Genomic DNA, 25,053 nt, shown 5'->3' on the forward strand with positions numbered 1-25,053 from the left:
CACATGGGGTTATAAAAACATTTAGAAGTTATAGTGAGCTGCACCATGTGGATGTGTGTACTTTTGGCTTGCTGTAAAAATCAAATGTGAAAAATACTCTTAGAGGCACCTCTTTTAATACTTTGAACCTTGGAATTCACTAAGCTAACACTCAGTTAATGTTTCTGTTGAAATGGTGGAGGTGAAATGTAGAAAAAAGTAGGCTAACCTTTTTTTGAAGTTGATTTCGACTTTCTGAGACAGTATGCTATTCTTTGTCGATCAGGTACATAGTTCAATAGTGTGCTCATCATTGCAATTGTCTTGCAAAATAAGCCTTATGTTTATTCTACTTCAAATGCTGAGGTGGTGTTCAAGGACTGAATATAGGCCTTTGTATCGGATAGGCAAATATGACCATATAAATGCGTAACTCCTATTTATTTTTGTATTCTTCTGAGATCTCAAGGGTGAAAACCTAAAAAATAATTTTTGCAAGGGGTCTATAACTTTGTGAATAAGATGATCTTATGCATTCTGTTCTCTTTTCTCTTTTTTTAAGTACCTGGGACAGATTAGAGTCTCTGTTTAGCTATAAACTATTTTTTTTTAAATGGCAATTTGTGATAGGCTTCTCAACACTGTTCTATTTGGTATTCCAGCACCTACCAACTAAGCCAACTCGATATTAATGAGAGAACTCTGAAAATTATCACTTCTTCCAGGATAAAGGATGAGAACACTGATGTTTGACTTCCGGTGCAAGCAGTAATAATCTTCAGATGCAAACTTAAGTAGGTTTAACCTGGTGTTCTGGAAATGGGAATCCGTTCATTAGCTGTAGTGGAAGAGTAGTGGTTTTTAGTGATGTGTTCCCCTGTGATACTTTTTTTTCTTTTTGTAATATCATAACTTGCCTGCTGAGATACTTAAAGTGTAAAAGGCATTGTTAGCACCAAAGTCCAGTGGTTCCAGTAAGAGAGCAGAACCACATGACGATCGTGCATCCAGATGTTCTTTGATGTGTTTCTGACCTTTAGCTGGCTCCCAATCTTCCAATTCCATTTCTTTAAGTAAATTGAAAAGTAATGAGCAATGGAGAGTAAAAATGATCAGGCTTGCTGTTTTCAGAAACCATGACTTTTTCAGTTGGCCACGAGGAGTGCTAGGATCAGGTAGTAATTAATTGTTTTTCCTCTACATGACTAATAAATACTTGCATTATTATAATATCTTACATTTTTCAAGTTAAGCTTTTAGATCTTTGATTTACAGCTGAATTTAAAAGAGACTTTGGCATAGTAAAAACAGAAGATGTCAGCACTACCACAGCAGCTGTAGGAAAACTATTCTAAACTCTGCTTTAGTTTGTATAAGCAGAAATAGATTATTTCTTCCCACACTTTGAAAGCATTTATGATGCAAAATTATTCAGTAGTTAACTTTAAAGTCATCACTTTTTGACATTTCCTGAGAAGATTACCCTTCCTCCTTAATTTCTCATTCTTCTGGTTGACAAATGATTGCACTTTTGTAGGTGAGACTTTAAGTTGAAACATCCAAAACAACTACTTAGTCTGCATGTTAAGTAGGATGCTGAAAACCTAAATTCAAGCTTGTCTCACGTTGAACTTAGAACTTGCCTTGTAAGTTGTTTGCAATTGTACTATGTGGTATTTAGCAAATGATTGCTTTCAAATCTACCTTAATGAGAAGTTGCTGATGAGAATTCTATAAGTAATGCAAGAAGTGTTTTGTAAAAGCGTCTTAAACTTTGATTATAACATGAGTAACTTTTAAACTCTGTGCCTGTCTTCATGTATCAAGTTTATCCCAATGTAATGAAATACATGCAGGTAGGAATTGCTTCTGCACTGAAATGCTGTACATCTGAAATTAATAGTTGTTGCTTGGTGTTTGGTATTCTTCAAAAGTGTGGTGAGACAACTGTTTAAATCTTAGAGCAAAACCCTACTTTAAACTGTCTTGTGGGAACTGATTGTGAACGCAGTGCAGGCGAGCTCAAGGGTAGCATCTTACAGCCACCAGCACAGTGATAGGGTTGGTTTGTCATGTTTTTTTACTGTCAGTTTCCTTCGTTTCTTCATCTGTCCCTTAAGAATAAAGTAATTGGTTTAGATTTTCTTTTAGGTTTAGTGTCTGTTTGTTTATAGTGAACTGCATATTTGCATCAGATGGTCTGTTCCATGCTGACTGTAACCACTGTATTCTCTTGACTGCGTAGGGTACCTCGTGAAACTTCTCGTGCTTCATCTCAGTGTCCTGAAACAAATGCATAAAGAACTATGCACATATTCACTGTTACTACTGATTAACATATGATCTTATCTCCAAGCAAATATTTAAAATTCATTGTTGCAAACACTCAGCAGGTTAGTACCCAGGAGAAACTGTATGCTGAGAATATTAACATCTTAATGAAAGAGAGGCCATGTTTCATGAGGAAAGACATATGATTCAAGGAGCAAGAAACTACTCCAAACAGCGTATTAGTCAAAAAGGACAAATAGAAAGAGGGAGAGCTGGGAGGACAATTGCAAGGGGCAACTTTTTGGAGATTGTGTGCACAGGCACATATTGCCAGCAGCTGAGCAGTGCAGGGGCTGAACGATTCAAACAAGGAGAGTCTGACCCTTAAGAGGAACCAGGTTGCTACCTTCTAGAAATTTTATTTCAATTTTCTGGGTGAGGGAAGTGGGGAAATGTCAGAAATAAGCTTAAATTTGGGTCATCAGTGCTTAGTTTGTCTCTGGTACTGCAATTTTAGAAAAAAAATCAGTATTTTCATTTTTTTATTGATCAGCTTGTGTAGGGTAGCTTTAAGCATTGCAGGATGTTTTAAAATCAGTCTGTGGCTGTAATCGGGTCAGGAGAAGAGAAATTGATATTTGTTGTGAAAGGTGATCCTACAGAACAGTAAGTGTAATTTGTTTCTTCTTAGCCATGTAAAAAATAAATTGCCTGGCTTAGCAGTATGATTGCATTCAAACTTTGTATTTACTGGTGTTTGGTGTTGATTGCTGCTTTGCATTTAAAAATATCATTGTTTCCTGTTTTGATTAGTGTTGATTTTCTTAACATCTTCATTGATAAGTTTACCTGTTCCTGCCAATTTTTAGAGCCAACACAGCCAAGAGCTTCAACTGTCTTGGACTCGTATGTCAGCAGAATGGTTTATTATGTTCCATTATTGGGGATTCCTTGTGGCTGGTGATGGGTAAGCCTGGAGAAACACAGCTTGACTTGCACATCACAGGGTGAGTTCTCTGAAAACACTTTCTGAAATAGTTGTCTTTAAAGTGTTTGGGTTTTTTTAATAACTAGGTTGTATTTTAGATCAGACCATCTGGGTGGGTTTTTTTCTCAAAATATACACTTAGTATCTCTTACAGAATCGAGAGAGCAGTCAGGTTTCTTACAGTTTGGAGGGAACTGGTGTAATCCTAAATGATAGATCAGGTTGCTCAGGGGCTTGATTTTAATTGAGATGTTTTTCCTGCTTCAGCAGGGCATTGGACTACATGAGATCCCTTCCAACCTAAATTATTGTATGATAAATCATTCCAGAAGCAGTTTTGTATGGAAAAAAAAAAGTTCCCTGGGGTTTTTTTCCTGTATAATACCTCAGCTTGGTGATAAGTGGAAGGATGGGAAGCTGCAAGTATGGGAATTACAATAGTATTGAACTAGCATCTTCTGTTTATGTTCCTGCAGCTCCTCTTTAGCCCACTGTCCTGAAGACAAGAGGTTCTGGCTGATTAGGAGTCTCTATTAGCAATTCAGGTTTGCTGGAGAATGGAAGGTGTTGAGTTTAAAGAAGAATGGCAAGATGAAGATTTTCCAAGGTTTTTAATATTTTTTTTAAGTAATGCAAGTCAAATGCATAACATACAGAATAAGCTACCTATTTATCTTCCTGGTGAACTAACACTCAATAATAATCTTGACATGATTTCCATTAATACAGTAGTCTTGAAAAGGTTTTGTGGCATGTTTCCTTATGGTCTGGAAAGGGATCACTTCATGTTCTTGTGCAAGTTAAGTAATACAGGAATGCCACTGTTGAAGTTTCCAGTGTTACTAAAATGAAAATTTCTAAGTTTGGCTTTGTTTTCTGTAGTAATCTTCTGCAACTACATTGTTTGCATATTATTACTAGTGTATGAAGGCCCAAATGTTTTATTAAGCAACATTTCTGAGCAAAGTTTTTAACAGTTAAGACTGCTGGTGATGTTCCGGCCTACAAAGAAACTAAAACAGCTGACTTCAGAGGCATTCTATAATAACATGACTAAACTACTTCTGTAATGTATTTAACGTCATTTTTTCTCAAGCAAGAATATGACAAGTTTTATTAAGGATGACACACACTAATAGCAACCAGTATTTTGGCATTTGTCAAATCAACAGATGGTCGCTTGAATGCTGCAAAGGAATTCTCTGCTACTTTGGTGCTTTGTTTACTGAAAGCTTGAACCTAAGCTATAAGTAAATTTAGTTCAGTACTATTCCGCAGTGGTTTTTTTAGCAGTGCATAAGTCTAAATATTTGGCATTTAGCTGGCTGTTTAAAAAAGAAAAAAAAAAAGTTTTGTAACAATAGTTTCTACTTTGTGAATTAGGCCCCTGCCAGAGGATGATCCTGTTGAGTCAGATATATTGGCTGCAGCTGGAACAGAAAGTGAAGCTGGTAAGAACATTCCACTCCAGTCAAGCTGACTGCTTCCTGCTTAGATGGCTGTTGTAAAGCTCCATTTTTGTTTTAGGATGGGGGGGTGGGGGGTGGTTGTGTGTGTTGGTTTGGTTTTTTTGAGTCAGGCTTGAGGAAACAGCATTCTAAATGACATTTTTGTATGTGAAGGGTGTTAGAAACATCTTGTTTAGAAAGAAGAGGGTTTTGTAATAAAATAGGAGACTCTTCATCCTCTCTGTGAACAGAGCTATCCAGGTAATACTGGACAAAAATGAATTATTGCGCTCACTTCCTGACCTGTCTTAAAATCTTGGCTCATTATTTGGCTTCTGTGCATCAGTTAGGGCCTACCTTAATTTTGCTCCACATTTCAGACGTTTGTGGCCTGTTAAGAATGTTGTCCGTCCAAATGGTCAGAGGGGAGATAATACAGATAGGGTTTTTTTACTTTTTACTTTTTTTGGAGCTTGTCTGTCTGCTTTAGTTGTGGTATTTCCAGTGCTGGATCAGTCATTTTATTTTATTTCCTGCTTTCAACTGCTGTCTAAATCACGCAAGTATTTGCCTTGTGTCTCAAAGTATGCCGTGTATTCACCTAATAGGTTCTTTAATTTTCTGTCCTCACTGTTGTCTGTCAGCCTTCTTTTTATTTCATCAAAGATGGTTATGGTGTTACCAATACCTAACAAAAACGAGGGCTAGGAACATGAATCTATTGCATTATTTGCAAGACTTATTTAGTGTAATATCTAGAACAACTTGTGGTACGCTTTGGTATAGCTAGTATAGGTAATAGTTGCTTAGGTGGTGGCAGCACTTCAGGTTTTTCTTCTGTAGGGAGTATGGTGGTCTACCACTGTGATTATAGTGTGTATGCAATTGGGTAAACTTATGGCCTTGAGGACTTGAGAACTTTGACCTCCAAGTGCTGTTCTTTTCACCCTGTGTTTGATTCTTATTCCAAAGATACATTGTTTAAGTTATGGACATTAACTTACAGTGCTTCTGAGAAAGCACTGTGCTCTTCTGTCTTGTTAATAGGCTTATCTAAACTTGCTTTACCTTTGAAAATAAATAAATTGTTTTTTTAAATACAGAGGTTAATGGAACCAAAGTGAGGAAGAAACTAATGGCTCCAGATATTAGCTTAACTTTGGATCACAGTGAGGAATCTGTTTTGTCTGATGACTTGGATGAGAGTGGAGAGATTGATTTGGACGATTTAGATACTCCTTCAGAAAATAGTAATGAGTTTGAATGGGAAGGTAAGTATTTTGTTACTTTCGTCTGATGCCCTGAAATATTTCTATTTTCTTATGTCCAGGTCAACAGTTTTTCAGGTGGGAAATAACTATGACGCAATATTACAAGAGGGAAAATATAAAGGGAGTGATTAGATTAGAAATTGGAATAAGCACAATGAATTTTTGAAGAGCAAATCAGACTTTGACTGATGAATAAACAGGCAACATAATAATAGTTGTAGGTCCAAATAAACTTGGGTGATTGTCATTAAACACCTGTAAGACTCTAAGTTATGGAAAATCCTCTCTGTTGCATTATGTATTTAAGAACCAACCTGGGGAAAAAAAAACCCAAAGATGTTTTACATGTATTACAGATCAGTTTTAAATGAAGGTGAACCATATAAAGGGGATATAGATTACCTAGTCAGAAATCGATGAATTGGAAGCCTTTGTATTTAAGGAGGACTGAATGGTATTTTTAAAAAATACTGAGTAACACCTGATCTCATATCTTACTGTGGTGAGAATGGCAAAAGGTCAGTAGCCTTAGAGATTGCATGCTTTCCGCATTGACTGGAAGTGGTAGAAGAGCCTTTCTTTTGTGTTAAGGAATTCTGAAATGACTTGATAGGGAGTTAACTTAGCTATAGCCACACTAGTAATGATCTTAAAATTAAGAAATTAATAGATGCTTCATCTTATTCTTACAGGCAAATCCTGGAGATTCTAATAGGTTTTATTTGAAGTATAAAAGTTCTGTGTTAAAGTTGTGAGTTAAAGCACAGCTTCTAAACTTGCACTTTAATTATGTTTTAAGGCCCTTTTATGTAAGTCAAGAACTGTTGTGTTGGTCAAGTAGTTGGAGTCTTTAACTTCGGTAAACTTCATGACTTAAGAATGTCTCTAATAAGTAAACATGTAAACTCATTTTTTTTTTTTATTCTGGAAATAAAATAAAATTTTAATTCCTGAGTAAACAGGAAGCTCTCTTTTCACTGTTTCCTGTGAAACGTTATCTGTTCTTCATTCCAAGATAGCTTATAAATGGAGAAAGAAACACTCTTTAGAATAAGGGTTTTTTTAAAATAGCTAAAGGCATATTGCAGGTGAAGTTTTCATAACAGACTGTGGGTTTACCTGTGTAAAAGGATTTTCATCATTTTAGTGAAGAAGAATTGGTATTTAGGATTAGTTGTGCAATGATGCCAAGGAAATGTTCCGGATATTTGTGCATTGTTTTTAAAAGTGGCTGAAAAGGGTTTCTGTCTTTTCTTCCTTTAATGCTGCTGCCTTCATTTTCCTGGAAGGATAGTTTCAATTAACAGCTTTGTCTTGGGAACAGACAACTAACTTGCAGTAGGTTTTTCTCGCTTTGGGTAAGGTCTGTGCAACAAAGTCAAGAATCATAATTTAATTGGAGCAAATTGTTTTACAGATTGCTGTCGGCATAAATTTCACATATATTGATTGCACACATGTGAATTAGATTTAATTTCTAATAGATTTGCCTGCATGTCTGCTTGCAAGGTACTGTCAGTGTTTTAAATCATGCTTTTATGTAAATCTGTGATCAAGCAACCTGTGTAATTATCATTGGAGTTAACCACTTTGTCTATTTTGGTGAAATTCATCAAGGTCTGCGTTCTGAAAGCCTACAATTAAATAGGATTCCTACATGAATGGAAATTTGTCATGTACTTGGACATAGAAAATTACAGTCAATGGATAACTGCCAACATAAAAGTATTTTGATAAGATATATATGACACCTATGAGATCCTATTTAGCAATGACTGAAGGAACTAAGTCAGCTGATACGTCTGTCTGGCTAAAGAATATTAAAATAGATGAGATAGCAAAGTGGTTAACCTGTGGTGTAATTGTTTGTCACTATACATAGTATTCATAATGGATCTTGAACATGTTTTAACTTTGGCAGATGATCTTCCAAAACCAAAAACTACTGATGTAATTAGGAAAGGATCACTTACTGAATACACTGCAGCGGAGGAGAAAGATGATGGTCGACGCTGGCGAATGTTTAGGATTGGAGAACAGGACCATAGGGTGGACATGAAGGCAATTGAACCATATAAAAAAGTTATCAGTCATGGTGGTAAGGATTAGTGATGTGTCGAGGGGAACTGTTGAGAAACTACTTCTTTAAGCTGAATTGGGGTGGCACAGGAAGAGCTTTGGTCGTAAAGACTCATGTGATGATTCATTTGTTGCAGCATTAAGGCATATGGTTGATTTAATATTTTTTCCCTATTAAACTAAAGTTCCAAAATGTACACATGTTCAGATGAAGCTACTAACATGCACATATGTAATAAGATGTACTTATCTGTTCTATACTGTCAGTGCTACCAGTATAATTTTTTGGTTTTAAGAGTGTTGAAAGCATTAACTGTAGATCTAACTGTAGATCTACTGAGGCATAAATCAATTTAATGACTCTTCCCAACAGTCTGCGAAGTTTAGGTTGGAAGAAAAGTTGACTATATAAAATGCTATTAAATATACTGAGATGTTATACTGAGATGTTGATTGTAGGTATAGCATTTGATTTACATCAACTTCAGTTATTTAGAAGTAGACAAACTTGAAAAAGAAATCTTGAGGTTTTCTGTAACTGTATGAATCCGTCCATATAGAATAGATGTTTGTAAATCTCTAAGGTAAATAATGAAAATGCTTACTGAATATGCTTTACTTTGTGTAAATGTAGTCAATGTATAGTCACCTTGGTCACTACTGCTGCTTTTTTCTTTGGTTTTAGGTTATTATGGTGATGGGTTAAATGCCATTGTTGTGTTTGCTGTTTGCTTTATGCCTGAAAGCAGTCAGCCTAACTACAGATACCTAATGGACAATCTATTTAAGTAAGTCATCATCTGCCTCTGAATACTGTATTAATTTCACATTGTGAAACTTCGCTCTTTAATGTAAGGGCCATTACTTCTCTCTCTTTTTTTAATGAAGCTTTTTATATTTCAGTGAGGGAAAGGTAACAAATGGAAAAGCAACTACATCTGCTTTCAGGGGAAGGAAAAAAATTATTAGATGTTGCTCAACACTGTTGCCAACCCTATATTTTTAAAATCTATTTGAGCACTACTAGGAATTACTTAATATCCACAGATCTTCACTTGAAAGTGTTCTTTGCTTGTCTCTGCAGGTATGTAATTGGCACTTTAGAGCTGTTAGTAGCAGAGAACTATATGATAGTTTACTTGAATGGTGCAACAACACGGAGGAAAATGCCAAGTTTCGGCTGGCTTAGGAAATGTTACCAGCAAATCGATAGAAGGTAAGAAGCTCTGCAGTGTTTTCTTACAATATTCACATGCTCAGTGATATAGATATTTAGGAAAAACTGTTGTTTAATGTGGTGTCTGGTACCTACTGGTTAAGATTTAATTAAGCAAATTGCTTGGTGTATTGAAAACCTCTTCCTAAGCTAGACAATGTGGAATAATGCTGCAGCCATACCTGGTTTTATTTGTTGGGGGTTTTTTGTTGTTGTTGTGAAAATAGTAGTTAGAATACTGAATACTGTTACCATGTAGAATATCCTTAAAACTTCATATATTAATACGATAAGGTAATAAGGGGGGTCCTTCATGAAGCACTTCGTCATTAGTTGTGTAAAAAGATTCAAAGAAACTTCTCTCTGGAATGTTATTTCCTTGTTGTTGTTGTCAAACTGATACTGCATCTTAAATTTTGACTGCACAGTTGTGTGGTATTTTTTTCTTCTGGCAGATGGTTATTTCTAACAATGGAATGTCAGAATACTAGATTTATGATAAGTGTGCTTGCAAAACCATACTTTTTCATGCTGCCTTTTTGTTCTAGTAATTTTGTCTGCTGTTTGAATTCTTCAGGTTAAGGAAAAATCTGAAATCATTAATCATAGTTCATCCTTCTTGGTTCATCAGAACACTTCTGGCCATCACAAAACCTTTTATTAGGTAATACTCAGGAAGCTATTGCTTTTTTTTGTTGTTAAAAAAAAAAGATCCTAACAACTGTTTACTTTAAACTTCAAAACCTGTTTTAATATTGACCTACTGAAAAATTTTTAAGTTGTAACTGTACCCTGCATTTGTTCTTCCACAGCTCAAAATTCAGCCAAAAAATTAGGTATGTCTTTACCCTGGCAGAACTAGCTGAACTCATCCCCATGGAATACGTTGGCATCCCAGAATGCATAAAACAGTACGTTTTATTATTCAAACATGTTCTACACTGATCATGTTTTAGAACCAGTATATATTGTATTCAATGATTGGTTTGAATGTAATACTTTGCATTTAATAAAATTTAATTTAACTCAGATCATTGCTATCTCTAGGAGGAGTATCCATGTTTGACCACATTGGTAACTACAGTTTGGTATGCAGTAGCATGGATAGTCAAAATGTTAATGTATAGGGATTTTCACAGATAGTGCCTTAGGTAATTACCAAATTACGGTGTATGAATTAGTCTTCTAGAGACAAGGCCTTATTCCAGTTGTTCTACCCCTTAGTGTACTAAACTGGCTTGTGAGTGAGAAATTCTGGGCATGTTGATACTGAGGTTATCTGTAGAATCTGCACTGTTCATGCTAAAATGTGGAATAAGTTACGTGGTGAAATATCACTTGGGTTGGGATTTAATTTAAAAGAAGAGCTGTGGTGGAAAAATGCTGAATCCCTACCCGTAACAGTTCTGAAACTACTTTGGTGAAGAGGTGAAGGCAGCATCAATGTACTTGGTTTTCTCCTCTTCCTTCCCTCCAGATATAAATACCCATTTTAACGCCAGCTTAAAACAACTCTGCTTTCAAATATGATGATGATGATACTTTTGTCAGTAGCATTTGTAGGTGCAGTAATAGAGTAGAAACCATGAACTTGGGTCTTAAAAAAGCCAGATGAAAATACTAACAATTCTGGTGATAAATTGATCAGCCTATTAGAGGGCATAACATACAAAACCTACAGAGCATGCATCGCAATAGGTGATCACGGACTGGGAACTCTGTAAGGAAAGATGGCATAGTCTCACTATGGGGACAGAAGGGCACATCCATGTTGGACAAATCCACAAATCCCGCTCCCACACCTCTGCAAATGGCTGGTTCTTGCAGTAAACATTCAGCTGCTATCAGCTGCACAATTTAACTTTTTATAAAATGGAGAAAACGCAATTTTCTTGGGGCGGGGAGGAAAGACAGGGCAATGCTGAAGCAGTGTTGTGCTATCTTTAGAATACTTTTTTTACTGGGGCTTTTGAAGGATGTATTATGAATACTCAGACTGTCATTCCAAGTCTTAAAAGACTCCTTTCTGTATTGATGAACCTTTAACTGTTCTGCAAAGGCTGAACTTGGTTGACTTAGGGAGTTAATTCTCAGACTTCTGTGGAGGATTATATCTGGCTTCAAACTGGTATAAATACAGACTTGAAATTTTAGTGGTGAATGTTAATGCTGTACAAGAAGTTGTATTGAATTCATATGTTATGTCATAGTAACTGAAACTTAATGCTTCTTGTTTAATGCTTATAAATGTTAGAGGTACAATATGTTTTTTTCTTAATTATATCAGTTTCAAAACTTGGTATGTTTCTACAAACGGTACTGACAGTAATACCAGTTTGCAGCTTCTGTTGAATTTGGCCTTTATATGTTATATTTACTGAAATCGAACTTTTCCTCACCAAGGTATGAAGAAGAAAAGTTTAGAAAGAAACAGAAAAGGTATATTCATATTTTGATTAGGGTTGCATCTAGATAAGACTATTTGCACTGCAACTAACTCCCAGTTGATTGGCTTGCATAAAGGAATAAGCATTTGTAAATATAAACATGCACTAGTGACTAAGTTTTTATGCATGAAAGTGACTATACTGCCTGCAAGTACAGTATATAATCTAAAAGAACTCATCCTGGAAATTCAAACAGATATTTGTGAATAGTCTCTATTCTATTACATGAGATTCTCACTTTTAAGGGCGTACGTGGATTCTCAACTGAATCTTCAAAAAGCAAAAGTAGTGCTTCTGTATGAATCGATTAAATCAAGTTTCATTGTTTCTAACAAGAAGTAATGTCTGAAGGAAGCGCTGGTTTTAGGTGCTAAGCTGTAGTTATGCATCAGAGAGATGCAACTTGGGAAGAAGTTCTAATCCTGAATCTTGTATTTTGTATTTTTTGTATTCACTACCTTTTTAGTTATTAACTTGCACAGATGCAATCTAAATTAGTATTTTTAGTGCTGTTTGTATTTGCAGTGCCCATGTTCCTTGCTAATAAACATTGGATTTTCATTTTGTTAATTTTCAGTCTCCTGCTAACTATTCAAGCTATTCCAGCAGCTGATGGAATTTTTTAATGGATACGTTATTTTTTCACTCTATCCCTAACAAACGTTCTGAAAGGTTTTGCAACTAACTTTGCTTTTTTTAATTACTTTTTCTGTGTGTGCATAACAATTAAGGGAGGCTTATCGTCTAAGCTGGGTAGTGGACATAGAGAGGAACACTGAGGTATTAAAAGGAGTTTAAATTATTTCTAAAAGCTAGCAGGTAAAGCTAGTGACAAGTGTTGAACATTCTCTAGGAATTACTCCAATTAAGTGATAAACTTGCAGTGTGTAACCTGAAGTACTAAGCCTGTCAAATTTAAGAAACCCTTTCAGTACGTGTTGAACAACAGTTCTACTTGATCCGCGCCACCCCCCCGCCCCAGCGTGCATAATTTGTCCCAATTCTGTTGTGAGGCCTGTTGTATTCAGGATGTAAACATGAGACATTAAAACAGTAATGTAAAAACTTTCAAAAAATCTCCAGTACAACAAGCACTTCTTAGTGTCCCTGTCAATACCATCACTTACACTACCATCACTTTTGTAAAAAGTAGTATGTTCCTAAGTGAAACTTACGTATAGAGGAGAAATCACAGGCGCTATTTGATACTGAGACTTTAATCAAATTGAAAGCAGTTGTAGGCGTTATTTATTATAATAGGCAGAAAGAAGATGTGTTGAAGTTCAGTTACTAAATTTGTTGAGGATGGCAGTAGGAATTCTTTGGCTATGTGTATGAGTCACTTTGGAAGCTGGAATATGATATACTTCTATGGATTTATATTGTCAGCTATATGTTTATGCATAGCTTGTTTGTATTAGCTTACCATATTTTCCTTACACTTTCTGTGATTACTCCTGTAAGTCATGTCAAAACATGCTTTCCTAAGATCCTGGAGTGAGGACAGGGATGAGTTGCAGCTGCATACTGTGCAGGTGAACAGGTATTTGACTAGGACTGTTGCTTCTAGACAACACTGCTCCAGTTATGTACTAGGTTCAGTTCTTACAGCTGGAAAAAAAACCCCAAAACTTGCCTCCCCTTTTTATGGGCTTATGGCCTAGAAGAGCTGTCATTGTTTTTATTATTTTGAAAAACTAGCTGGTTATAGTTTGAGAGTCTGGACAGGTAGGTTAGACAATTAGGTTGTTAGAAGACAACCTTGGCCTTAGCCTCTCTCACTTTGGAACTGCTGTTGGTTTTAAAATTAATTTACCTCCATGCACAACTTATTTTCCAGAAGATTTAATTAAGACTTTAGCTTGTTCTTACTATAAAACGTACATCTCGTGCAGGACTGTCAACTGTCCGCTGGCTTCTGCAAAGCAACGTTTTGTTTGCTAGTCTCAAGGCAGATAGCAAAAAAAAAAACCAAACCCACACCACCAAACAAAAACCACAAACAAACAAAAAACAGTTTTAGCAGCAAGACTGCTAAACACCTTTAGCAGCAAGGTGAATTTTTCCTGGGTAATTACAAGCGTCTTAGAACGTAATAGAAAAAGTATTGCAGTTAAGGAGCCACTTAACTTTTGTTAATTCAACTAGTGCTGTTACCTTCTTGGCTTAATTACTATAACATTAAAGGTAATTCTGTGCTTATTCTGCAGTGTATGAATTCATCAAAGTAGTAGTGTTTGATGGTATTGTCATGTTACCTGCAAACTTGTCTTCCTGCTTGCATTCATTAATAAAAGCACAAATCTACTTTTTTTTTCTTCTGTAGTCAAACTTCACTTACACTTTTCAAATGCTATAGTTATTTAAATGGTTTCTTAACAATTTTAATTTCTAGGGGGAGGTAGGAAAATAGATTTATTTTTTTTAAAAAGCATTGTTGTGACTGCACTCAACAAAAATCTTAATTTAATATTTATTTACTAAAACTTTTTCCATGTAAAAAGCTTTGTATTTTCCTGTTAAGTTTAATAGTTTTTACTTAACGTATGAGCTATCAAATTAAACTACTTAACACAATTTTAATTTTACTGCTTTCTTTGCTAAGCAGAGTTGACCAAGAGCTGAACGGAAGACAAGAGCAGAAAAGTGAACAGTAAGTTTGGAGTCCAGACAAGACTGAAGAATATGCAGATGGAATGATGTTATTTTTGCTCCATTTAAAATGCATTCTCTGTGTGTATATGTTATATAACCTGTTGCAAAAGGTGCTTCATTTCTTTGGACTAGCACACAGTGGGCTGCTTACTGCTGTATTGGTTTGTCTTGACTTTACTAGCTATGTTTATGTAACCATTTTATTCTGCTAAATGTCAAAGAACCCTATGTTTTCAGAGGATGTTCTTGCAATTGTTTATCTAAATGATGCATGTTCTTCAGTAAAATATTTATATACCTAAATGTTAAAGGAAAGAGATAATATATATTTTTATGACTGAGCAATATATTGTGTGTACCTGCTGAAGGAATTCATTTGCAGGTAGACAAGGCCTTAAGTTACTTGTTATTGTATAAATCTGTTTTGCTGTAAATGGTCAAGTGCATTTCTTCGTTGTCACAGAAACCTTAATTTGTTTGGATATTAACAATCACATAATACAGTCTTTCACAAGTGTGGAGATCCTTATTTTTGTTCACATACCTAATACAAGCAGTACTCATTTACCTCACTAGGGTGAGCTTGAGCTTTGGTATCTTTCAGTCCATTTTTCAGAATGCAAAACTTTTGTGAACTTAAGTCTGTTGGCCAGAGGGTTTAAGCCTAAGCCACAACAGAAGCTGAACTGTTTGAATGACTGGTAAGATATAAGACCTTTTTCAGTTTAAGTTCCAAATTTAGATTTTGCTTCAGTAAATCAAGGCTATCTCAGCTACCAGTAGGAAATGAGTTTATTGCAGTTCTTCCTGGATGAATATTGGTTGTCTCCAGTAGGAATGCTGGTCATTCTTAGTAGAGCTTGGGAGTTACATAGATATTCTAGCCATAATACCAATTGTTTGCACAGGTATAGGGAGTCTTATAAAGGTTGGGATGTTTTTTCTCCCCACAATGGTAGTAAACTTATGTCTGTAAGAGGTGTTCTTGGACACGTAACTAGTGTTTATAGGTTTATCAGGGCAACAATAATGCATGGGTTGATATGTTGTAAAAGTTTGTAACATCTTTTTATAATCATTGCTATTTCCCTGTAAGGACAGGTGCATGCAAGTAAATCCGTTCAGGAGTTGAGCAATATAATATTGTAGCAAATATATTAAATGTTCACTTCTGGTTTTATTGTGCTCACAATTTTGTCTTAATGCCAAAAATATCAGTTCTCAATTATAGATAAAGTTAGTGTTATACAGTTCTCTTATTTAAAAAAAAAAAGGTTGCATTCAACCAGATTACTACCTGACACTGATAAATAGCAGTGAAAAGATAGTTCCATGGTTAAGACTTACTACCAATTAACAATTAATCTGCTGTCTCTAATGATACATGTATAGACTTTGAGAGCATATTCATGTCAGATGACAGCAAATTGCCTGTGTCTCTGGGAGTTTAAGTCTGCAATTCAGAGACTTTGATCTCAAGATCTAGGTACATTTGCTACATTAACATCTGTATCACAGTTTCAAAGAGATTAATATGCAGGATGTTCTCCTTCAACATGCAGTGCTAATTTCAAGTTGCCTTGTATCCATTTGATCAGGTTTGGATCTTGCTCTGAAAGCAGAACGCAAATGTGGACAGTTTCTTTGGGGCTGTCTTATCTCCTGCTTCAATTTTGATGTTGACACAGGTTAACATAAAGTTCCAGTCAGTAAATCGGATGCTTACAGCCTGTTTACTTCTGATACTTGTGCAGTGGGGTGTGTATGAACATGCAAACCTGTAAACTTTCCTGATTTTTACTGATTCTGTGTGGGTCCTAAGCTAGATACTAAGCATTCTGATCATCTCATTTCAAATTTTTCATAATTAGAAAAAGTATTTTTCTCAGTAAAATCATATTCTTAGTGGAAAGATTGTAGTTCTGTATGTCCTGTTGCTTCCTGTGTGTATAGTGCAGTATAGTCAGTCCTCTGTATAGGCCATATCATCAAATGATGGGATTGTTATTATTGTCTTTCCTCGTGGCTGAGTGATTCTACAGTTTCATGCTGCAGTAGTACTATTTCTTCTGGAAAGGTGTCTGTGCATACCTAATAGTTTATTTATCTAGCATAAGTTCTTGTGAACGAATATACAGCACAACAGCTCTGCTGTCCCTAAAGATATGCCTCTTGAGAAACAGCTGTTCTAAAGAACTATTCCCCTCTGACCTTTTGCAGCTCATCATTTAATGGTGAGGTGGATGTTTACAAAAAGCAAAGAGGTCCCAAAGTTATCTTGAACACAAATGGTTAACGTTATGCCAAACTTATCTTTTTTAAATCTATAAAATAATTTAATATATTTTAATATTTAAAAACATGAAAAGTTGGAATGTCATACTTCAATAAAAGTTACTTAAACACCTGAATCACTTCATAATATTACAGTATTGTAGGGAATTCACCTTTCAATGGCACTTCCTTCTAAAAGTAAAACTCATATTGCTAGAATACAGTTTGAGCCCTGTCATGAAAAGATGGTTTCTTGAGTCACTAATTTACCTTTTGATTTGGAGGTCTCATTATTTTATTTTTTTAATATATGGTAATAAGTTGTTATCTTTCATTATTACTGTGCGCAGCTGAAATAGAGACCTTTGGGCCAGTGGCAGCTCTGTGTGTGGATGTGACATCTTGTAAATTGATTTCTGCAACAGGGTAAGTTGTTCAGAAGTGGCAAAGATATTTTGGAGAAAGTGTCGTTAAAAACTGATGTGAGTAGACTCTAGGTTGCTTGAATGTTCTTGATGTTCTGTGTGGTATGGCAAAGCCATGTTCTGTTGGAAAGTAATAGAGAGGGATGTATAAGGATTTAGTGCTGAAGCAGATTGAAGTCTTTGAGGTTCTGGGATGTTGAAGTGGAGAATTTCTGGTTCCAAAAAGCTTAAACTAGTTAGAGTAATATGTAACCTTGTTCATAACAATGCGGGTTAGCATATTTTTTCCTGTATTTTCAGTGAACAAGTGAAGAATAGTACTTCTTGCTGTGAGGAACTGAAAAACGGTAGTCATATTCTGAATTGCACACAATTAGCATATAGCCTGTAGTTGTTAGCATGTTTCAGCAAGTTTTCATCATACACTTAAATGCTCTAATGACAGCTTAAAACCTTTCAACAGTTAATTTGTGTTAGACTTCAAGATTAGATTACATGTTGGTGGTAATGGAATCTTTTACGACATTATCTCGAAGTGTGTCATAGGGAGGAGAGGGTGGCATTGGTACCTAGTCATATGTCAGCTTCACTGATGTCATCTACTGAAACGTCTGTAGTTAACAGAAAATAATGGAACTACGTTGTGACAGATTTAGTTCAGAAAGCGCCCATTCACAAATAAGTAAGTTTTGTGGTGAAAAGTGTATTTCTTCCAGTGTCAAATTTTTGTATGTGTATCCTACGGATTTATACAGTATTTATTATGTAGAAAGATGATTTAAATGCACCTTTTACCAAAAGCTGTTGTCTTTGGATATGACTTTAATTCTCAAGTCATTCCAGTCTCCCTCAGAAAAGTCTTGTACGAGGAACAGAGGGGAGAGGGAGAATAGCTTGTATGCTTTTTGTAACAGCAGAAGTCTTACAAAGCTTTCAGTGAAAATTCTTACTCAATCCTTGTGGATGCAGGTCATTCTCTAGAGGATTTGTTTCACCGACTGGTCGTCAGAGACGCTTGAAATAAGTGCTTTAATTATACTTTTAAGGATACCTGGTTTTAGTCAGAGTAGTGGTCTGAATTATAAGGGATATTTAAATATTCATATTCTGAAAGACAGATTTTGCAGCTTTCCTAGCTTCAAAATTGTAAGTTGAACTACGTTGTTTCCCTTATCACATCTTGCTCCCTATATTGAGCTAACGGTGGGGGTAAAAAAGGGCATGTGTGAAGTGAAAAGGGTGCACTCATGTTACAGTTTCATCATTCCCTTCAAGCATGACTGAGATCAGTGGAGTTAAAGCCATTCTTTGCTCAACTAGATCTCTTTTCAGTTTTGCAATTTGGACTGGCCAGGTGACTCTGATCTAAACATACTGATTTTTTTTTTTTTAGTATTGAAAAATATCTGCAGAGAAGCTACTGGAGTGTTTTCAGAAAGTCAAGTCCTTATCTTACCATGCTCCTTACTCTAGCTTGCCTAGCTGCTAGTTAGTATTTATGACATGGCATTCCAAGTTAATAATTACAAAAAATCTTCATGGAAGACAGATGCTTACTTTCCTAGTGGTTCTGAAGTTCTGCAGTGTTTCTTATTCAGTCATCTAAACAAAGCCTTTTTAGTAGAAAGAAAAGCCCAAGTAGTAGGGTGCTCTCTCAGTTGAATGGTAGATAGAAGGATTAAGACACTGTCTCTTAGTAAACTTTAGTATGTGTGATATGGGAAATGTACAGTGTTTAACAAAACGAAGCTGCAGTAGTCGTGCAAAAACACAGGTTGTGAATCATAGATGATAGAACTGGCTGAAATTGACTATTAATATTCTTCACAGATGTGACTATTTTCCTTCGCCCCTTTAATATAAAACTATGTAAGTACAAGACTCTTCACCTACCTCTTAAGAGTGTTATGATCCTTTCTTTTAAAATGAGCTTCTGTTTTCTGTTTGTGTTCCAAGGTGTCATGGAGTAATGTGATAAACACATTTCTGAATGTGCTAGCTGTTAATACTTACGGGAAGCTTTTTAATTAGGAAGAAAATAAATGCTATATGCAATAAATACCTTTGGAAAAGGTCTGAATGTTTTATTTTACTGCTTAGGAATATGTTGATAATATGAGTCTTTTGTGGTTGTATGCACCACCACCTCCTTCTTAAGAACATGAGATTTAAATTTGGTTCCCGAAGCATTGTAGGTGGCAGTTCACTATCCGCAGTGAAATTTAACAATTACTTGGGTGATAGTGTTGAGTTGAGTATTTCAAAGGCTTTTGGCAGTTGGTATGGGTGGGAGTAAAATGTTAGAGGAAAAGGGGTTAAGCTCTTAGCTTAAGGAGGGCATGGATTTCAGCCACTTGAAGAGGTAAAATAACCCTCAACTCCGAACTTCGGGCAGGGGAAGGGTTCGTTATTATGCAATTTTGAGAAGTTAACCCTAACCCGTTGCACCCCTCACTCGCTGTTTAAGGGATGTGGTGGGGGCTTTGCCGGGGAAGGCCGTGCAGCTCGGCGTGCTGCGGCCGCCGCCGCTTCCCCGGGCGCCAGGCACGGCCCCCGCGGGGCCTCCCGCCCCTCCTGCCCTTGCCGCCGGCGGCAGGCGGCTCCACCCCGGGCCGCGGCGCTCCGCTCGCCTCCCGCCTCCCCTCTGCCGTGACCGAGCCCCGCTCCGGGGGCCGCCGCGCCCCGCCGCCCCCGGCTCCCGCTCCGGGGGGCGGGCCGAGGCCCCGCCCCGCCGCCGCCCTCGCGCTTCCGCTTCCGGGCCACGGGGCGGCCGAGAAGGGGTCCCTACGTCTTCCGGCCGCTGGGAGCGGGTGAGGCTGGGGCCGCTGCCCCGAGCGGGAGCCCCGGGGCTGGGCGGCACTGCACAGCCAGCGCCGCTCCCCCTCCTTGTGGCTGGCCACCCGCGCGCTGGGGCCGGAGCTGCCCGCGGCTGTGTGCGGCGACCGGCGCCTTTCCCCGGGTTCGCTGGAGCCGGGGGCGGGGGGCGGGGGGGTGGGGCCGAGGCCGCTCGCTCCCAGCGCTTGCCTGAAATTCCCGTAAGGGCCTTCCTGAGCGCGCTCCCGGCGCCGCGCGGGGACGGGGATGGGGATCGGTTCGGAGGGCGACCGGGCGGCGAACAAAGACGGCCCCATCCCGGCGCGCCGCTTCCGCGCCTGCCGGGCACCGAGGCCTGTCGGGGTCGGCCCGGCAGCGGCGCGGCTCCCTCCCCACCGCCTTCCCCGGCGGCCCGGCCTCCCCGCCGGTCGCTAATGCCTTCTGCTCTCGAGCGCTCGCGGTCGTCCGTCAGTGTTTGCGGAATGGTTTTTTAAAGTGTTTGCTCTTGCTGTGCACTGTACGTTAAGGGCTCTGTGGTGGGGTTTAGATTTTTTAAAAAACTTTTGTTTTTTTTAAAATGAGAGCGAGGACATCGCCGGCGGCCAGAGCCGTGGATGGTCAGGAAGGTGTCCCGCCCATCTCGGTAAGCCATGGCGTATCAGCTGTATAGAAACACCACGCTGGGGAACAGTCTTCAGGAGAGTCTGGATGAGCTCATACAGGTGCGTGTGGGGTTTGGGGTCTGGGCAATTAGCTTAATAGAAAGAGTGGTTAGTTATTAAAACGGCTTCGTGGTTGCTGTATCCGGGGTACTTACTGATTGAAATCAAAAGCTATTGGCGCGCCATTCACGTGGGAAGGCTTTTTCTTAACGTTCTAGACTGAAGGAAAATGTTTTACGTAAGTGCCATAATTCCCTGTTGCGTGGCACAGTAAACGAACAGCCAGGGGCACTGTAATCGATTTCCTGCTCTTCTGGTTGTTTCCAGTGAATATTTATCAGAATACATCTTTTTGTAGCACAAAAATCATGTTAGCACATCGTTTCTTCTCTCAGAGTTTAAGTAGGAAAAAGGAAGTAAACCCAGGAACATAATACTTCTGTAAATTGTTCTTCCAGAGATCTGTTTCATGTGAACTTTCTTTTGATGTTTTTAACTTTTACTGCATTTTTGAGTTTACTTTGAAACAACTCAAAACTTTTTTTTTCCTAAACTACTTTAGTCACAGCAAATCACGCCTCAGCTGGCCCTTCAGGTGCTACTTCAGTTTGATAAAGCTATAAATTCGGCACTGGCACAACGAGTCAGGAACAGAGTCAATTTCAGGGTAGGTTAACAATATATAAAAGTTCTTCCTGAGGTACAGTAACTATGCATTGATGTAGAATGGCGTTAAAAGCTGTGTGCTCTAACCAAAAACTTAGGAAGGTCGATTTTGTCTCTGAAATAATGACTGTTTAGATGTATATTCTGTATGCAATTGTAATGCTTGTTATCTCCTTATTCTGCCGGGGATCTTCTGAAGAAATGCAAAAAATCAGAAACAGATTTGGTGGGCGGATGAAAACAGGGGAACGAGAAGAGGGAAATGCTTTGATGAGTAGCATTGCCATCCTCAGTGTCTTGCAGATAGGGAGAGAAACTTTTGCTTCTCTTAGTTGTACTTAGCAGAAGTGAGATGAGGCCAGATTTTCAGCCACTTCTATAACGTGAAGAGAGACTAGAAAGTTGTAGATCTACCCTTATGCAAGTCACTGGATCATTTTGTAGCTATTTTCTGTAGGTATCATAGAAAAAATAAGTTTGGGGGTTTTTCCCAGCCAGCCACCCTAATTAACGTCAGATAGCCAGCAAATTGTTAAATGTCAACTTGACTGTAATTTTGAAGAAAAAAAAAAACAAAAACCAAACCAAAACAGTTGTCCAGTTAACTTGCGTCCTAATACTTCCTCTATGCAGAATGCGTTAATCATAGAATCATTTAGGTTGGAAAAGACCTTTAAGATAAGTCCAGCTGTAAACCTAACCCTGCCAAGTCCACCACTAAACCATGTCCCTCAGTGCCTCATCCACTCGTATTCTAAATACCTCCAGGGATGGTGACTCAACCACCTCCCTGGGCAGCCCATTCCAGGTGCTTCATCACTTCATAATGAAGTAAGCTCTTAAGACTTTAGATTTTTAAACCATATAGATATATGTTAAAAAGAGTATAACTTCTCCAACACATTTTACTTGCTTTGTATATGTAACATGGTACAGAAAACTGTTCAGAATGTGTTTAGTGGATAAATGAAAAAAATGTTACTTGGCGCTTAAGTTCAAGAGTATCGGTTTAAAATATGTGAAGATGAAGGCCAAAAGGTTTACATATCAGTGATGCATCAAACATGAGGGATACCCCTTTATGTCACGTAGGTCAGTTTTGTCATGATTTTTTATTTAAACTAGTGCTTTATTTAAACAAATGCAGAATTCGCATTTTGTTATGATCACTGCTGTAACTGATTTTTCTTATGGCCTGTGTTTTAAGAAATCTTTTATGATACTGTTCCTTTATACACATTAGAAAAGTTATAAAACTACTTAGTGTGCCTGTGAAACTTCCCCCTGGGTAGACTATAATGTCACTACATGGTCTTGAAAATTTCAGCCACTGGAGGGCATTTAAACTGTTTTCCTCAGAATTGCTTGCTTGCCAAGTTTGTATGCATTCAGGTTCACAGCTGGCTTTATGGCAAACCTAGTTCTAGAAGGTACGTAGTTCAGTAGATAGTGAACATCATATTTTCTGTTAATTTTGGGATGCATCCTATAGAAAATGTCTCTTGTCTTTTTAAAGGGGTCTCTGAATACATACAGGTTCTGTGACAACGTATGGACATTTGTACTGAATGATGTTGAATTTAGGGAGGTCACTGAACTTGTGAAAGTGGATAAAGTGAAAATTGTAGCATGTGATGGAAAAAGTAAGTATGGAATATGATATAAATAAGCTGAAACACAAGAACTTGACCATTTATAGAAAGCTTTGACCAAATGTCTGATGAAAGCTAGATTGACTGTGTTATTCAGACAAAAGTAGGACTCTGCATTCCCTTTTACGTATGATGAGAAATGAAACAAAAGCAAGCTAAATGCTTCCCTAACTCCTAAGCACTGAAATAGGAATGTGTTAGAGACTGCTGTACACCTGTTGTTGGGAAGTACATACTACTAGAGCGATTAGAAAGTCAGAAGTAATCTTAATTGAATTTCTGTGTGGTGATTTTTCTAGTATTAACCTGTTTGTTAGAACAGCACCACGTTTTACTGAATTCAAGGAGTGCTTCATCAGTCTGAGCAAGCAATTGTCTGAGAAAACTGTCTAAGCAATTGTTTGCTGGATTTAATAGTCAGGGACCCAAGCACATGAAAAGCTTATGCTAGCATTTGCAAATCGTACTGTAAGATTTACGTATTGCTCAACAGGCCCACTGTATGTACACTGCTTACGGGAGTTTATGTTCCATATCTGCTTGACTGGATTACTTTTGTTAGTGTTCCTTGAAATTCTTTACTGGAAAAAGTAATGTAGTGACTTTTGTGGCAAGCTGATTTCCAACTTTTAAAACTGTTAGTGTGGCAGAATATTGCTAAAGATGTGTGAAATGGTGCCACTTGTTTCATCCCCGGGGAGTGATGCTAAAAGGAAGAACTGAGAATGGAAAAGGCTTTATTTACATATACCCTAGACCTCTGAAACAGGTTCTTCATGGCTTCCTGATCCTGGCATGATTATAGTGGTCACTTCCAAGTTGTAGTTCTAGAGCTGACAGGATTTATTGTTTGCTCAACTTCTGGTATTAGCCAAGCATATAATCTTTGTTTATTTTTTGTGTGCTTATTACAGCTAGTAGAGGAAACTTTACTTTCCAAGTACTAATGTTTTTCACTCTTGATAAGTATGTAGATAAGATTAAAGAACTGGGTGACTTAAAGTTGCTATTAACATTACAGCCTTTTTTTCCCACAAGAAGTTGACTTGCTAAAGGAACGTAGTAAACAGTGACTTGCCTTTCTCCATATCCAAGTTATGTATTTTTTCCAAAGCTCTAAGAACAAGAAAGCAGTAATGGTAGTAATACCAGAAATCGCAGTGGTGTTAATTGGTGCTTCTGACAAAAGTTCAGAACAGAAAATTGCTTTCAGTTGTTTTATGAAGGTCATGCTCATTCTTGCAGCTATTTCAAAATGCATAATAAACTATAGCCCACACTCCATAGGAGCTTATGCTACTGGATGTGCAAACCCCTTTTTAGCCAGATGTGCTTGTGGCTGACTGCAATAAAGTGTTTGTGTATCACTACAAGTTAGAGCAAAGCTTCTTTTATTTTTAATGCCTTAATAGCAAATGATGTGTGTACACAACCTTGAAGTTTTGTGCTGGCTCTTTTCAATGTTGCTAACTGAAGTGAAACAGCACAAGCAGTTCATGCATCGCATACTCAACTGCAGTGGGGGTATGTATTACTCACACTTTCTTTTTTCTTTCCTAGACACTGGTTCCAATACTGCAGAATGAATAGGACTGTGGTTTGCCTGCAATATTTTCTGTTAATATGCAGCACTTTCTGGAGAGAAGCATGGAAAGGGACTGCGTTCATACTTAAGTCTTGTGATGCAAATGTGAGTTAATCTGTACTAGAAAGCGTCACAGAATGACAGCGGAAGAAAGACCTGCAGCATTTCTTCAGTTCACCTTATAGGGCATGAATACAATGTTACTTTTTGTTAAAATTAAAACAGATACTGTTGCCTTTTTTGTTAAAAATAATTTCTGTAATAAACTTTTATTTAAAAACTTTTGAATGAGTGATCATTGGAAAATTTTGTTTAAAAACAAACTTTAATATTATATATTCTCCCAATATTTTGTAAGTGTGTTTAGAGTGATGTTGCAAACGCAAAGGTCTTTCAGTTACAGGGTTCTGAGTATGGTTGCACTGATTAGTATTTCAAGAAATGGCTGTTTCAGAATGATGGAGGAGGAGATCAACAACAGCGTAGCAGCTCATGCTGGCCAGTATATTTGTCTGTTACTGCATCTTTCTATCTATAAATTTGTCCATTTGGTACCCTCTGCTAATAATACGCTAACCCAAGTATGAAAGTTACTGCACAGCTAATCAAATTGAAATAATG

General features: G+C 37.6%; 2 protein-coding genes across 3 annotated transcripts; both read left to right on the forward strand.

The window, feature by feature from the left end:
• Positions 1 to 643: 643 nt before the first annotated feature.
• On the forward strand, positions 644 to 14,873 carry BNIP2 (BCL2 interacting protein 2). 2 transcript variants are annotated; one of them, XM_059823715.1, is made up of 14 exons: positions 644 to 773; positions 2,225 to 2,372; positions 3,120 to 3,257; positions 3,715 to 3,845; positions 4,622 to 4,689; positions 5,473 to 5,481; positions 5,790 to 5,957; positions 7,879 to 8,055; positions 8,722 to 8,824; positions 9,121 to 9,252; positions 9,830 to 9,916; positions 10,065 to 10,163; positions 11,656 to 11,691; positions 14,308 to 14,873. In XM_059823715.1, exons 4-14 carry the CDS (start codon positions 3,796 to 3,798, stop codon positions 14,354 to 14,356), a joined length of 978 nt encoding a protein of 325 aa, XP_059679698.1. In that variant the 5' UTR covers positions 644 to 773; positions 2,225 to 2,372; positions 3,120 to 3,257; positions 3,715 to 3,795; the 3' UTR covers positions 14,357 to 14,873. The 2 variants fall into 2 exon arrangements, with proteins under 2 accessions (XP_059679698.1, XP_009809845.1); XM_009811543.2 differs by lacking the exon at positions 5,473 to 5,481.
• Positions 14,874 to 19,824: 4,951 nt separating this feature from the next.
• On the forward strand, positions 19,825 to 24,732 carry GTF2A2 (general transcription factor IIA subunit 2). Its single transcript, XM_059823963.1, has 5 exons — positions 19,825 to 19,863; positions 20,450 to 20,589; positions 21,092 to 21,196; positions 22,712 to 22,838; positions 24,408 to 24,732. Exons 2-5 carry the CDS (start codon positions 20,518 to 20,520, stop codon positions 24,431 to 24,433), a joined length of 330 nt encoding a protein of 109 aa, XP_059679946.1. The 5' UTR covers positions 19,825 to 19,863; positions 20,450 to 20,517; the 3' UTR covers positions 24,434 to 24,732.
• Positions 24,733 to 25,053: the final 321 nt, after the last annotated feature.

The sequence above is a fragment of the Gavia stellata genome, chromosome 13 (genome assembly GCF_030936135.1).
Source record: "Gavia stellata isolate bGavSte3 chromosome 13, bGavSte3.hap2, whole genome shotgun sequence".
NCBI lineage: Eukaryota > Metazoa > Chordata > Aves > Gaviiformes > Gaviidae > Gavia > Gavia stellata.

Coding starts and splice junctions, on each gene's coding strand:
- BNIP2 (XM_059823715.1), top strand. CDS start 3,796: ATGGAAGGTGTTGAGTTTAAAGAAGAATGGCAAGATGAAGATTTTCCA. Junction 8,825..9,120: donor CTAATGGACAATCTATTTAA/GTAAGTCATCAT, acceptor TTGTCTCTGCAG/GTATGTAATTGGCACTTTAG. Junction 10,164..11,655: donor ATCCCAGAATGCATAAAACA/GTACGTTTTATT, acceptor TTCCTCACCAAG/GTATGAAGAAGAAAAGTTTA.
- GTF2A2 (XM_059823963.1), top strand. CDS start 20,518: ATGGCGTATCAGCTGTATAGAAACACCACGCTGGGGAACAGTCTTCAG. Junction 20,590..21,091: donor GTCTGGATGAGCTCATACAG/GTGCGTGTGGGG, acceptor AAACTACTTTAG/TCACAGCAAATCACGCCTCA. Junction 22,839..24,407: donor TGTAGCATGTGATGGAAAAA/GTAAGTATGGAA, acceptor TTTCTTTCCTAG/ACACTGGTTCCAATACTGCA.